The sequence below is a fragment of the Pseudoliparis swirei genome, chromosome 6 (genome assembly GCF_029220125.1).
Source record: "Pseudoliparis swirei isolate HS2019 ecotype Mariana Trench chromosome 6, NWPU_hadal_v1, whole genome shotgun sequence".
NCBI classification, from domain to species: Eukaryota; Metazoa; Chordata; class Actinopteri; order Perciformes; family Liparidae; genus Pseudoliparis; species Pseudoliparis swirei.
The window spans coordinates 14,078,094-14,092,413 of record NC_079393.1 but is presented as its reverse complement, the minus strand read 5'-3'; the positions used below and the strand labels follow the sequence as shown (position 1 = coordinate 14,092,413).

Below are 14,320 nucleotides of genomic sequence, written 5' to 3'. Positions count from 1 at the left end.
CCGACATACCATGAGGGAGGAATTGAGAAGATATTTCTGACAGTTCTGTTTTAGACCTTAATTTAAGCACTCAGTTTAGACATAAGGCATTGTATTTCTGTAGGCTTTTATCTTGTCCACTGAGCCAGAACGCGGTGAGCAGAAATTTGCATTAGTGGGCGATTATGAATACCTGTGACAGATTCTCTCTCTGCCGGCTCCCTGGGTGGAAATGAATTGGCTCCCTCTGTTGACTTGCACAGGAAGACAGAGACCAAGCAATTAGACTTTAGTGGTTAATGTAGCAGCTTTTGCAGCGAGGGCAAGGAGGTTCAACATTCCTGCTGGGCTCGTGTCAGTTTGCAGGCACATTTCCCCTCCTTTTCTTTTTCCTTTTTTATGAGAATACTGGGAATATGACAAGCTACCTGTCCACCAGCCAGCTGAAATCCTCTGGGGTGAGGGGAGCGTCGCTTTCGAGTCGCCTCATGGGAACTGAGGTGACAACACATGACGTAGGTTATTCATAACAGAGAGGAGATGTACTGCAGCTCCCTCTGCACATCATGCATATTCATTGTTTACCTTTTTCTTTTATCCCCCACCAGCTCTAGTTTGTTGCTTAGTATGTTGCTGCTTAAGTAATTCAAATATCCTCTTGTAAAACAACAACAACAACAAGGCTATAAGATATTGTTTCCAATGTTCATTTTCTTTTACCTTGGTCATCCTGCTGTGTTTGTGCATTACGCTTTGACTCACCCACTATCTCCCAGGTTGTATTGAGGGATAATAAGCAGTACAGTGGTAAAGCCTAGGGCAGTTGGGCCTCAGTGTTGTCTGCATTACTCATGGTTCACGTTTCCCTGGTGGCTGTTTGAACCTAGGCCTGGTGTGGCAGTAGGTAGACTGGCCCCCAGAGCACCATACACAGCCTCTGTATGGTTGCTATGACAGGAACAGTCTGCTGTTTACAGACCTGCTATTGAGGCCTGAAGGCCCCAGTAGTTCACATCCTGTCTCGGGCTTAAGTCGAACATATTGTTCATAGTCGAAGCAGCCTCAAGCACTTTGAGCCTCGGCTGCACAGTGCTATCATCGTGTGGGTTCAGCTTAGCAGTTCTTACTAAATGTTTTGAAATAAACTTTTGTAAAAAATGGAGAGAGAAAAACTCCTGAAAGGTGAAGAAATGTATCTGCAAAAGGATGAATTCATTATAGAAAACGTTGTATACAAGACATGAGAAATAATGTACATTTTGAAAGATGTCTGCGGTAAATAAAAGTGGACCATATGTTGGATGTATTGGCACACAATCAAACTATAATAGATTTTAAGATTCAGCTTGCTGTCGGGGACATTTGTATTTCATCCCTGTCAACCGGCTGGTGTGATCCTCCTCACACATTCCTGATCATTTCAGTTGGAGACTAATTAGGCTGTCACTAAATGGGTTTAAATGCAGCCGTCCAATTAGTGCTCTGCTGTGAAATGCAGTGGGTGTTGTGCAACGTGCTTAGCACCACTCCTTTACAGAATTATGAGGGATTATTCATTCAGTGTGATCCATCTTATTTCTAGCAGGGGTCTTGGCTTTTCTCAGTATCATCGCCATGGAGGGGCTAAATGTTGCGAATGCTTCTCCAGTTGCCATATGCGCCTCGTCAGAGAGCCTCGCAGCTTCCGAATCTAAGAGGATTGGATGTGCTAGTTAAAAGACGGCATTCCATGCCTATCCATGTCATACTTTCTTTTCCGCAGTAAGGCACTCTGCCAGCACAGTGTTATTGGTGTATATAAATAGGATTTCAAGATATTAAAAGTTGTCCCTGAATGTCAGTTACTTTCAAACCACTAAGAGTAAAATCTGTTGCCATCGGCTGTAAATCTCCGAGGCTTTACAGTCTGTAGTGCTCTTCATGAGATTTAGGACGTGGTTAAACCCATTATATATATTTTTTGGAACAGGCTTGCTGAGATTTGAACGCTAGGTCCCTGCTCCAGTGTGATGGGCTTTGCGTTATACTGTCATGCCGTGTCTTCGCAGATCTTCCTTGTGACCGTGTGGCAGTGGGAGCTCTTCATGCTGCCCCTCTTCCTGCTTCTGCTCATTGGCTGGCACTACTTACAGCTCACTGCGTGGAAAGCCAGCTCCAACCAGGACCCGGTGAGTGACGAGGACTCCGAACCTTTCAGCATTTAAGATCTGTAGGTGCATGTCAACTCTGGTCAAACCCTGCTGGAATTAAATCCCTTTGGCACACATTGGGCAACTTGCAGTTTTAAATTAATGTCAATTAATTACTCTTGCACTTGCATGTACACTGTATATTACAAACGATGGTGCATGAAATACACTTCACAGTACAGCCGGTTGTAGCAGCATTCCACGGTTTATAGCTGGTTAAACTAGTTTCTACAGTTTCTCCAGAGGCCCAATGAAACGCCAAGAAATAAGAAGCTCCTAACATCAAATTACTGTAAATGTGTGTATTGCCTGTAGTCTGTTGATTTACTATGGTTACATCTGTAAATGCAGGGCGATAGCTCTTTCCACAACATGTCACTATCTCCTCTCTCTCTACTGTTATGGAAATGATGTTTGCCCTACACATGTCTGTGAAGGTTAATGCTGTTCACACTTCTGACTGCCCCCCAATTTCACTGTGTTGTAAGCCTTCTCACCGGCCAGCCGAGGGCCTGGCCTGCTCACACTCCCCCCCCCCCAAAGCAACATCCCCGGCCCGGTGATTGTGTTTATGGCTGCTGGCAAAGATGCCGTCCCTGGGCAATGTTAAAGCCCGGGCTCACCCTCATATCCAGTGTTGAGACACTGCCACCCCTCTGTGACCCTCTGGCCGGCCACGACACAGCTCTGTTCCCAGGCAATGTCATAGTGTGCAACACATTGGGGTCAGGGATGACTTGATATAAAGTGATCTAGGCAACAGCATCCAAATTAAATGTGGTTTTTTTCTGGGGTTTTTTCTCTTTCTGTTTTTCTGTGTGCTTATGTTGTGGAGAAATGAGATTGCTTTGGTGTGACAGTGCTCTTGTGAGGAAGGCCCTCTTTCACCTCTCCTTTTGTGTGAGGTCACCCCTGTGATGCAGTCTCTATGGAAACAAGCCTCTCCCAATAGGGGTGAATGTACTCAAAGAAAATGTCATTACTAGGTGTTTGTTAAAAATGCTCCAGTGCCCACATGTCCCGTTCGTTTGAAATCACCCTCTACCCTTTATTTTCTCTCAGGTGAACACGAGCATGGGTGAAGACGAAGAGGAAGACGAAAAGGTATTTTATCTTGTCTCTTTGTAACATTTTACGGGATAATATGTTTTGGTGGAATGTTATCGCGTCTGTTTTCACAATAAACATAAATATATCTTTTATGATGAACTATAAAAACAAACTTTTAACATTTCACAGTGACACGACTCAATGGCTCGTATAAAAAAATAATTTTGAAACTTATCAGAAGCGTCAACCCTGCTAATATTTCTTTCTGAATAACCACAGTAAAATCCGACTCGCAAAACAATATCTGCATTGCCTTGGCTGGATACAAATTCCCGATACAGCAAAGAGATGTTATTATTCTACAAATGTATGCTTGCTTCTGCGAAAATTTATAATATTCACCCAAAGAGCCACACAGGTTCTCCTTTTGTATTTTAGCATAGTTACACTGACAGTTTCTTCTCAGAAGCTCTTTTCTAACTAAGAATAGAACTATTTCCATGCATCCCAAATGAGGGCAACATCTATAAAACAGTTGTAGGATGTAGATCTTTCTTCTGTTCCTCTGGTAATTCAGTGTCACTCAACAAATACACTCCGCTGAGCTACTGCAGCCCTTTGAAAATCTATAAATCAAATTTAAACAGCTCCAGTAATAGATTTTGTACAGCTGTTAAATTTTGGTACCATTAAATAGGTTAGTTTTGTCAAGAGTGACCTTTTACTAGCAGAACAAATGAACACCGTAGAGTAACACAGCAGTAAACTTTACTTTGCCCTAAAGGTTATCAGTCTTTTTCACTTGTTCATTTGTGAGAAATCATAAATGATCACTTTTATTAATGTGTCTCTCTAGTGTCTCTTGAAAAACAAAACAACAGGAAATCTTTAAGTAGCCTGAAAATTATACTTCCCCACAGCACATAATATTCAATTACACTCATCCCACTGTTTTCTGTAAAGAAGGAAGAGTAAACAGGATGTGTATTATTGCTTTATGGCAATGAAGTGTGGAGCTAACGCAAAGCCTCCAAGCAATGACCCTTGTGCTGCGTGTCTAGGCCCAGGATTCATATCCATAATGCGCTCAATATATTCTGCTGTGATGACCTGGGGCTATGAAAAAAAGCCAGCTTCTTTTAAAAACACAGGCACATCCACCAAATCCTGTCTGAAAGGATGGGCTAATTCCCAGATGAAACTCGCATGATATGTCTGCACACACAAAGTGAGAAGCCGCACTTGCTTTCATCGCTAGGAACAGGCAAACCGCTGCTTAAACAAACAGCAGTGACACCGACAATTCTGTGTATTTATGAATATTGAATCTGACAGGATTACCGATACGCACTGAATTTATTATCATTGCTCTGTAGAATGATTATTACATTCGTCTTTACCTTGAGACCTCAATATATAACAGAGGAATGTTTACCATTTATTTCACTAAAAAAAGCTGTGTCTTTTAGAAAGGTTTAGGATGCTCTCAATACGCTGCATGCGTTTGCGCACTCTTAAAGCTTTTTGAAAGGTTTTCCATGAGCCTCCCTAAGCCCGTTCACACTCAGAGGAAATGAAATATCTCCTTTCATTTACTAATTAAGCAGTCACCCATGTTTGTTTTAAGCTGTCAGCTTTAATTTAAAGTGGCTTTTTTGAAAGTCTTGTTATGGTCTTGCTGTCACTTGAATGTGATATCATGCAGTGTAGCTTTACACCTCCTATCAAAGTATTCTTTAACAATATTTGGGGTTAAAGAGTGATCAGTGTTAAATGTGATGACTTCAAAGCTTTTTCTTTTTCCCCCCGTAGTCTTGCGAATGAAGGCTTTTCCCTCGGAGACGGTTATGATTACCACTCAAATATGTTTTTTATCCCCCTTTTCCCCCTTGAGGAAGGAAATATTTAAACCTCAGACAGAGCAGCAAGAATGTGAAGGCATGATGTTCAAGAGAGACGAAAGGCAAGGCAGTGTTACAGCAGGATAATACAGAACAGATTCTCTGACTGTGAACAAATCTGTCCTCAGGGAAGGAGACAGCTTACAAATTATGTGTGGGCAAAGTCACTTCCCTTTGGCCTTAGGTATCAATTGTGCAGATAGACAATATTTAATCATAACATAAAGAAACAGAGAGGCAAAACAAGTCCATAGATCTCCAATAGAAATCAAAAGGGAAGATGAAACGGCCCTTTCTCTGCCCCCCGGCTGGCAGTGCTGGTCCGGGGTTGACTTGCTCCCAGTGCCTTGCCCAGGGGACTTTAGGGGGAGGGGGAGGTGCTGATAGTGTGGGCGCTAGACTGGGCTAGGGGGTTACTCCATCTCTCACCCGATAGTCCACAGTCACCGCTGGGTCTCCTCCAGCACACCAGTCAGACACACGGCCGGTGTCGTGATCTGTGCCGGACCCGCCAACACATTAAAGCCCCTGAGAGCTTTTTCGTGTTTTATCCCAGCAAATTTTTTGTTTGCTTATTTCATCTCAATGCGAGATAATTTTCTTGGAACACAGGTGTTTTTCATTTCGATGCACATCTTATCTTTGTAAAAAAAAAAAATCACTCGAAAGATATTCAGCCTAAGAATTCAAATTTGGCACAGTTTATTCTAATTAGAATGATGCTAAATTAGCTTTTTTCATCCTTTGATAACACCCCACATGTCTGTGAGAGTATGTTTACCTTTGTGCAGGAGATCAAATTGGTTCTCCATTACCGCACCTTAAAAGCAAGCTTTTACAATTTTATCTGAAATGAGAATATGATTTCACACAGGTTTTCTAATCAGTAGACATTTAGGATTCATTTAGTCCATCCCCGGTTTCCCCATCCTTTTCCATTTCAGGAGGAGGTCGTTTAGTAATGTTTGTTTTCGCTGCATTTAAGTAAATGCTGAAAGAAAAATGAACAAAGATAAAGAATATTATCAAATGATTAATGTGGGAAGGACTTCAGTTATGGTCGCTAAGGAGATGGAGGACTTCAAGAATCTTAAAGCACATGAATAATGATAATCACGAGAGCTTTGCCTGTCGACGCATACTTCAGAGTACATCTATTTGTCGTTTTTTCCTCTAAGAAACGAAAAGCCAATATGGTGTCTCTTCTCTTTCTTCCCGGGGCTCTACTCCTGGCTAAATTTACCTTGCAAGTGTCTTATTAGGTAGGAATTCTAAATTGTGTAATTTGGTCGCTTAAACAAGTTAAAATGGAAAAATGAAAAGGAATGCGAGCCTGACTGATGAGGCTTCGTGTCTAGAGAGCCATCATTTCTCAATGCGAGGCTTTCTGCCTCCATCAGGTGCTCGCGGCACAGATCGTAAGCGGAGTCTACCAGCGCGCACCTCTTTCAAAATAAACTGAGGATAGAGAGCTCAATTAACACCCGATGTGGAGTAAATGACATGCATGGAGGTTTGCTCTGCCCCCCCCTCTCCTCCCCCCCCTCCTCCTCCTCCTCCTCTTCCCCCTCCAAGGCAACGGAGAGGAGTAACATGATGCATAAACACAGATAGTCCTCTTTCCCCATGATGAGACCCTGAGATGTTAATCTGAAAGCATATTTGAGATAGTTTTTCCTTTTTTGGACAACGTTCAGCCTCCAGTGTCTGTCCAGACCCGAGCCTCGTGGGGGAGCCTCCGCTAGTGTGGGAATTGCTCTCTTCCTGTGCCTTTCGTGGAGAAGAGTTGGCCTGGCAGTGGGGAGTCTCTGTGCTGGCAGACAGTGTGTTCCCAGGGGCTGCTCCACGAAGCCCTGATAAAGGCGTTGTGTCTGGACCCCGTCAGTGCACACAGGCTGCGGCTGACTTGTAACATAAACATATAGACATCCTCAAGCCTCCTGCTCGGGTCCATCAGAGCGCCCTCCCCCAACACTCTCATTCCCCTTAGTCCCTCTCATTCTTCCTCTCCCGCCCTCTGTCATCATTCCTGTCATTATTTCCTCCTTTTGATGCGAGGCTTCTCAGCTCTTTTTAGCTCGTGTTACTCGTGTTATCTCTGGTCACTCCTCTGCTTCTGCAAGGCTTCACACACGTTGTTATTTCTAGCCTTGATGGGATCACATTTATGTTTTACTTTGAGACCCTTCTAACCCCCTTGCATGTTGATGTATTTGTTTGCCAGGCTCAGTCATCATTATATCAGTGCATTAAAAGCAAATCATACTTCATGTACCGTGTTCGTTGACACGTAGACAAGAATCATGCGAGTGAAAAGAGTGAAACCCATCCAACTGGTGTTCTAAGCCGGGTGAAGTGTTCTTCTCACGCAGAGAAAGTGTTCGGCTGGGTTAGCAAGCCAGACGGATTCGTAAAAACATGTGTAAACTTGTCCCGTGCAGGCTGCTGGGAAGGAATCTTTCCTAAGTCGTGAGGCCCCTGCGCTGCTTGTCGTCTCGTGTGGCTGATTGTGGAGGGCCATTTTGTGTACTTTTCATCTGCCAGAGAGTCTTGATTGTGCGGCACTTGTGCAGCAGCTCTATTGTGTGTGTGTGTGTGTGGCGGACAAAAGCTGAAATCTCTCAGCCGTCAACATAACGGCTTCAGAGCCCCGAGTCTGTCTCATCTACTAAAGCGTAGTCTGAAGATGTACAGTGTATTCTCATTATGGGCCATTCAATAGATAAATCACACATAATAGCACAGCGGAGATAAACTGCTCTTTGTCTACCCTGCCCAAAAATTGACATACAGTGTTTTTTTTCCTTTTTAGGAATCCGGAAAAAAGGGTTTGATGGATAAGATACATATGGTGCAGGAAGTAGTGCTGGTTGTCCAGAACCTTTTGGATGAAATCGCGAACATCGGAGAGCGAATCAAGAAGTATTTTGACCATCTTATATTTATGCTAAACATTTTATTATTTTTTATTCATTCATTATTTTTTATTGGACTTCAATCAATCTGACAATTTTCCTTTTATAGCATAATCAACTGGTCTACCCCCTTCTTGTCGTGCCTGGTCTGCTTGGTGCTGTTTGTGACAACATCTCTGTTGTATTTCATCCCACTGCGATACATTGTGCTGATATGGGGTAAGTTCTACATCCAACAAACAAGTTAACATTCATACAAATTGTAAAAATAAAAAATATAAACGTTTGTGCAATTTAAAAACTCTATTATTTTACAGCTGACAAAATCCCACTATTTAGTTTGTCATTACTGTGACCAAAACATGCCGACAAGCCTATAAACTAACGGCTGTGCCATTGTTGTAAAACACAACTTCACTACAAATCCATGATATAATAAAGTACAGTCATTTCAGAACTCTGCCATGCCTACACCTCTGCAGACGCACAGAGATCAGGCAGCTGCAGAGCTTTGCTCCGCTCAGTGTGGGCTGATGGAGCAGAGGCCTAAGGTTTGTGTGGAAACAAAGCAGAGATAGAGTAGCAAGCTGTATAATACATGATGTCCTTGGGCAGTCTGTCGGCTCCTGGTCTAGCCTCTCATTATCTGTTGTAGTCATACAGAATAGACCGTCATCTCAGTGGTCAGGGAGATATGCTACCCTTAACGGGCTCTCCTCCTCCAGCTGAAAGCCCACAACCACTGTACTTCCACACTGCCTTCAACACGATCAATACCAAAAAACCAACATATCAAACAAAAAACACACAGTCTGAGACACTCCTGCCTCCCCAGTTAACCCCCATCTCTGTGGTTGCAAGGCAAGCCTTTCAAGTTGCTTGCACATATTTAAGTCCTTAGGTTCTTTGTCTGCATGTCGAGGTACAGGCAGTACCAAGCTGAGAATATAATGGTCCCATTACAGGACCCCAGAGATATGGTTTAGTTTCCCTGTGGTATGCAGCCATGTGCAAAGTAAATATAGATATGCAGAAATGATCAGGCTGAAGCAAACAAAAGTGAGGAGAAGTTTTCATAAATGTGTGTCTTAGTTTCAAATCACAGTTATCCTTATTCATCTGCTTTAATTGATTACGTATTGCTTTAACTTTTCTCCATTGTTTTGGTTTGGCTTGAATTCCATCAGTCCCTCTAAAGGAATCAATACAAACAACATCATAAAATGCTCTCGCTGATACACCGGTGGGAACTCTACTCTAGAGAATATAGATAGGGTTACACAACACTTTTTATTGTTTGTTTTTGACACTGTAAAAAAAAATTCTGGTAGGTATGACATCTTTATTTATGAATGTGTTCTTGTTTTCACAGGCGTTAACAAATTTACCAAGAAGCTGCGCAACCCATATACTGTTGACCATAATGAAATACTGGATTTCCTCAAGAGGGTGCCTTCTGATGTTCAAAAGGTACGGGTCCAATTTTACATACAGATAGGGAAGGAATTCCCTGGAGATGCCTGCATTATTTGCTGTACCAGAATTCCCAAGTGTTGTGGAAATATATCCTCTGGCTCCTTTGTTTGATTATTAATGGACTCTCGCCTCTTAAAGCAGCCCTGGCCCAATTATTCCTCGGTGCAGGTCCATGTCGTCTCCGTGTTGCCCGAGTGAGAAGATGCTCAGATCTGTCCTCGGCCATATTGCTGCAGCCTCGTCCGTTATTAACAGTTTTGTCCGTCTGATTGAAGCGCTGTGACATTAAAGTCAGTGGTTGGCCGAGGGCTGGCGGAGCGCTCCTGACGGCGCTGACACAACAGTCAGCGCCGAAACTCTGATGTGGCCTCAGTCACTTCAGGGTGGGAGAGGCAATTAATGTAGTCGTGAGCGCCCGCCGCCTTGCCGGGTGCCGTATGCGAGTACATATTAGCCATGGCTGATATGTCATTTGCATTTACATCACAGAGCTGAGGGGAGCTGTCAGGGTGTTGTAAGTGGTGCTGGGTGCTCGCCGCTCCCGGACTCCGAATTCAGACAGGAAATGAAGTGCCACACAGGGCCTTCATCTCCCAGGTAACTCGCCAGACTGAATTCAGCGAGACATCCTGACAGTCTGGATCTGGGAAGACACTCTCACCCGAGTCTGTTCCTCTGCTGCACCCTTGATGTCCTCCTGCAGCGAGCCGGCGCCGACTGCTCTGTGATGTGGGAGGGAGCCGGTGTTGTTTGAGATTTGGCTGACTGAGTTGGCAAAACAAGGTGGTGAATACATTTTGATTCAGAATCCTTTGTACGTCTTCTTCCCCATTGGGAGACAATGTTTGAGCTTTGAAAACGACTCTTTCAAATCTCATGGAAACAATACTTTTTAGCCTGGTTTAAAGGAGAAACTACATCTTGAGAATAGCTCCAATCATGAAACAAACAAAACACCCTTAAGATTCCTCATAAGTACGTTTCATTATGTGCTGTGAAGAATCACCTGAACATCATACACACAGGAGACTCGAAACAATAAACCACATATTTAGTTTTTGTCGACTTGGAACTTCAAGCCTCAGATAGGTGTGGACACACAAACACCACAAAGGCTGAAAATGGACTCCTGTCTTTCTTGGAAATGTGACTTGGTAATTAGTGCCTGTGCACATCTCCAAAGTCTGCCTCAAACGGGGACTTCTGACAACAGTCCGTCCTGAAAGAAGAAGCATCTGTCAGTTCTGAGGACAGTTTCATGTTCTGCTGCAGGAGGAAGTCACTTTGTTCCCACTTCCCATCTCCCGTTCTAATAATGGAGACCAGCTAATTAGCATATAGTTTAACAGATTCGCCGTATTGTTGCAGCTCAGAAAGCACGCTTCAAAAGCAAGTTTTCAAATTCCGGCTCTTCTCCTTTTCAGTTTAACCGGAGTCCTGTTTGGATTTGGGTCGTATTGAGAAAACTATGAACAATTTATTGATTCTACAACATGCATTCATTTTGTAAATGTACTTAAACATCTAAGCGTTTCTGGCAAAAGAAATACTGAAACATGAGAGAATCTATCTTACGCTTGAAAAAAAAGCAAGATTGTTAGTTCAAATGTCTCATTGTAGGTCTTGTTTATCTCTGAAGAAATCAAAGTCTCACCAAGGGTCTTCAACGCCGTGAGGAAAGTTACACACCGCCCGATGTCGGTTACCTCCAGCTTCACAGTCGTGAACAAAGTTTCCTTCAGGGGACATAACTTAGTGAATGATTATGCAGTTTGCAACTCCCTCACTGGCCTGGCAGCTCATCCCAACAGTTGATTTCTGTTGCTAATATTGTGATTGTGGTGCAGCATGAGGGGGTGGGGGGGCGGGCGGCACACTGGTAGGAACCCTTGACTCTTCAAATCCTTCCTCCCTGTGATTAATCCCCTCTGCTCCTGTGTTTAAAAAATGATTCATTACAGGCGAGCCCGCCTCGCTTTCCCCTGCACCGGCTCTCCTCAGGGGAGCCATTACCGTGCGCTCCACTGAGCTCGGATTACCTGCCCCTGACCAAACTCCTGTTTGTTTTTACAGGTGCAGTACAGCGCGCTGAGGGCGCCCAGCAGCCAGAGCCAGCCGCGGAAGAAAAGGTAAGCGCGGCGGGATGAGAGGCTGCTCTGCTGGTGAATACGCTACGACGCGGTCCACCTGAGAACAATGCTCCGGTGCCAGCAGAGCCCATGACCCATGAGCACCCCCCCCCACACCATCCTCACTCTGCCCCCTGCCTCTGAGGGGCAGCCGGCCTGCTCTCTGGCTTGTGTGTTGGCCGCCCCCCTGACAGAAGCTGTGAACTGCAGCAGCTAGAAGGGCAGCACATGGCGCTGTCAATCACCAGCCCGGAGGTAAAGAAAAGAGAGCCAAATAATTTAGAAAAGGAATACAAATCGCCGGGTTTGGTTTACCTTAGACCTCCACTGTTTTGCTTCTTTAAAACTATTTTTTTTAAATTCTGAACTTTTAAACCTGAGAAATTTGCTTACACAGTTAATTTAATATAACCATAACTGTTTATGGAAAATAAACCATGGAAATGTTCTTTTATTACCTGTGATAATGCAATACAAAATCAAAAGTTCATATATCGCAATTGATTTTAAAGTTATACTCACAATATGTTTCTCGCACACTTAACATATTAGGACAGAGTACTGAATGCTATTCTTTTTGTGGTATGGTTTTAATGTATATAATATAATTCTTTCTGCTTTCTTATTTTTTTAATGTTCGCAGCAAATATGTATTTATGTACTGCATGTGTTTTTATTGCAAGCTGACTTTTTATGTAACTAATATGTTAGACTGATTAATTAGAGTTTTATTTTCACTCCGTATCTTGTTTTCTTCATCAAATGGAGAATTCTCAGCAATCCTAAGTAAACAATCTTGATCAGTTTGAGCTCTTGTTTCTGCCCGTGTTATTTCAATGACTGCACTCTAGTGAGGATGGATTACACCATTTCTTTACTTGAATACACAGTAAACACATCTGATTACACAACACAGCCATTGGAACCGAGCTCACACACCGGCCACCGCTGTGCCTTGGTTACCGAGCTCACATCAAAGCTGTGTAGCTGCAGTGTGCTTCCTAATGCATTGCTTTGTTGCCTTCTCACAATAACAGGGTCCAGATGAGAGAGAAAGAGCTCATCTCACAGAGAGTACTCTCTCCATCCTCAGCACTTAGTGCTTTACATTTCCACTAAAATCACCTGGCCTATCTAATGGTTACACACACATATTCTCCGGGTTTTTTCCGATCTGTCGCTCCACAATACGTTTTACAAGAAGAGGGTGTCGTATATCCTCTGGAAATTTTCTCATCCATAATTAGTTTTTCTAATTATTATTTGTGTGTGTGTGTATATATATATATACACACACACACACCCTCTTGTAAAATGTATTGTGGAGACAATTTATATATATATATATGTATAATTTATAGACACTTCTGGACATTTTTCTGGACAAACAGCCAAGACTATTTTGTATTCCTAAATGAATGCTCTACTGAAAACTAAACTAAGTAAAACCATTTAAATGAGCTGCCGTGGTCTACATAAGAGGCCGTTCCCGCTGCTCCTACATGTCCCCTCCTTCACCTTCTTCCTGTCTCTCTGATAGGAGGCAAATGGAAAACACTTAAGAATTTGTAGCAAGAACCGAAGTTGGGCTGAACTGAGGCTCGGACCCCTCCAGTGGGAGTTTGTTCCAACTGATTGGGGGACTGAACATCGTGGCCAGGTCCCTGGTGAAAGAGCATCCATCTGTGCTTTGTGGAGAGTTTGATTGGCCCAGGGGGACCTGGTGGAGCCCCGGGCTATCTCTTTTGACAGGCTGATAGAGACATCACTGGGCTCTCCCAGGATCTGCCACCAGGGGTCCATTTCAAAGTGCGAGGGTGTGGAGGTGACCCTGAGCTTCTGACGAGCTAAATCCCACACACCGGCTGAAACCCTCCTCCATTCTTGGCTCCGGTTGGGTCTGGGGGCTAGTTCTGACTGCTGAGAGGAGGGCAGAGCCGGGGAGGGAGGTGTGGCGTGTACAAGGAGATCACCGGGAAGACCCGACGAAGTGTCCCCGAGAGGTGAAGCCAATTAAGCAATACTCCCAGGGTATTGCTAAACGACATCTCAGCAAACATTTCAATTGCAGCACCGGGACATCTAAATCTCCAACAGAACCCATAAAAATAAAAACCTGAGATTTACTGGGGACACGGAGCCACGTTTAACTAAAGATAATACGAATTTAATGAAAAGCAATTTTTAAGTTGAAATAATAGTGCGTCGGATGTGGCAGATATATCATCGAGGCGAATACGGCTGGTGACATTCCGAGAAGTCGTATGGCAGAATGGTTTCCTGCCTCTAAACTGTCAAATCTTTGGATCGGTGGCACGGAGGTCATGGACTGGGATGTTCGCTGTATCGTTCATATTCAATGGATCATACGGAGGAGTGTGACAGGTTTACAACAATTGTTGATTTTGCTCTGCATGCACCGATGCACATACTCATACACGCATATGGTGCGCACACCCATACGCTCCTCTTCACAGAGGTGTAATCACATTCAAGGAATTCTTCGTCAATGTCGTTCCTCCTGGGAAGGGTACAACTCTCAGCAGAGGAAGTCACCGTGCAACCTGGTCTCCGAATGCAGCGGGGAGAATCCCTGGATGTTCTACACGCTTGCTAATGAACATTCGAGCCACACAGCAGTTAACGTTGTCTGATCACGTTTTTTTTTCCCGACTAGTTGT

General features: G+C 43.7%; 1 protein-coding gene across 1 annotated transcript in view; it reads left to right on the top strand.

The window, feature by feature from the left end:
• The window catches only part of mctp2a (multiple C2 domains, transmembrane 2a), a 30,577-nt gene extending 18,129 nt beyond the window's left edge, over nucleotides 1-12,448 (top strand). The window contains exons 17-22 of the mRNA XM_056416845.1: nucleotides 2,028-2,147; nucleotides 3,231-3,272; nucleotides 7,932-8,041; nucleotides 8,144-8,253; nucleotides 9,407-9,504; nucleotides 11,584-12,448. Coding sequence (XP_056272820.1) covers nucleotides 2,028-2,147; nucleotides 3,231-3,272; nucleotides 7,932-8,041; nucleotides 8,144-8,253; nucleotides 9,407-9,504; nucleotides 11,584-11,643 — 540 coding nt within the window. The 3' untranslated portion in view covers nucleotides 11,644-12,448. The remainder of the gene's footprint in view (nucleotides 1-2,027; nucleotides 2,148-3,230; nucleotides 3,273-7,931; nucleotides 8,042-8,143; nucleotides 8,254-9,406; nucleotides 9,505-11,583) is intronic.
• The last annotated feature ends 1,872 nt before the right edge of the window (nucleotides 12,449-14,320 follow it).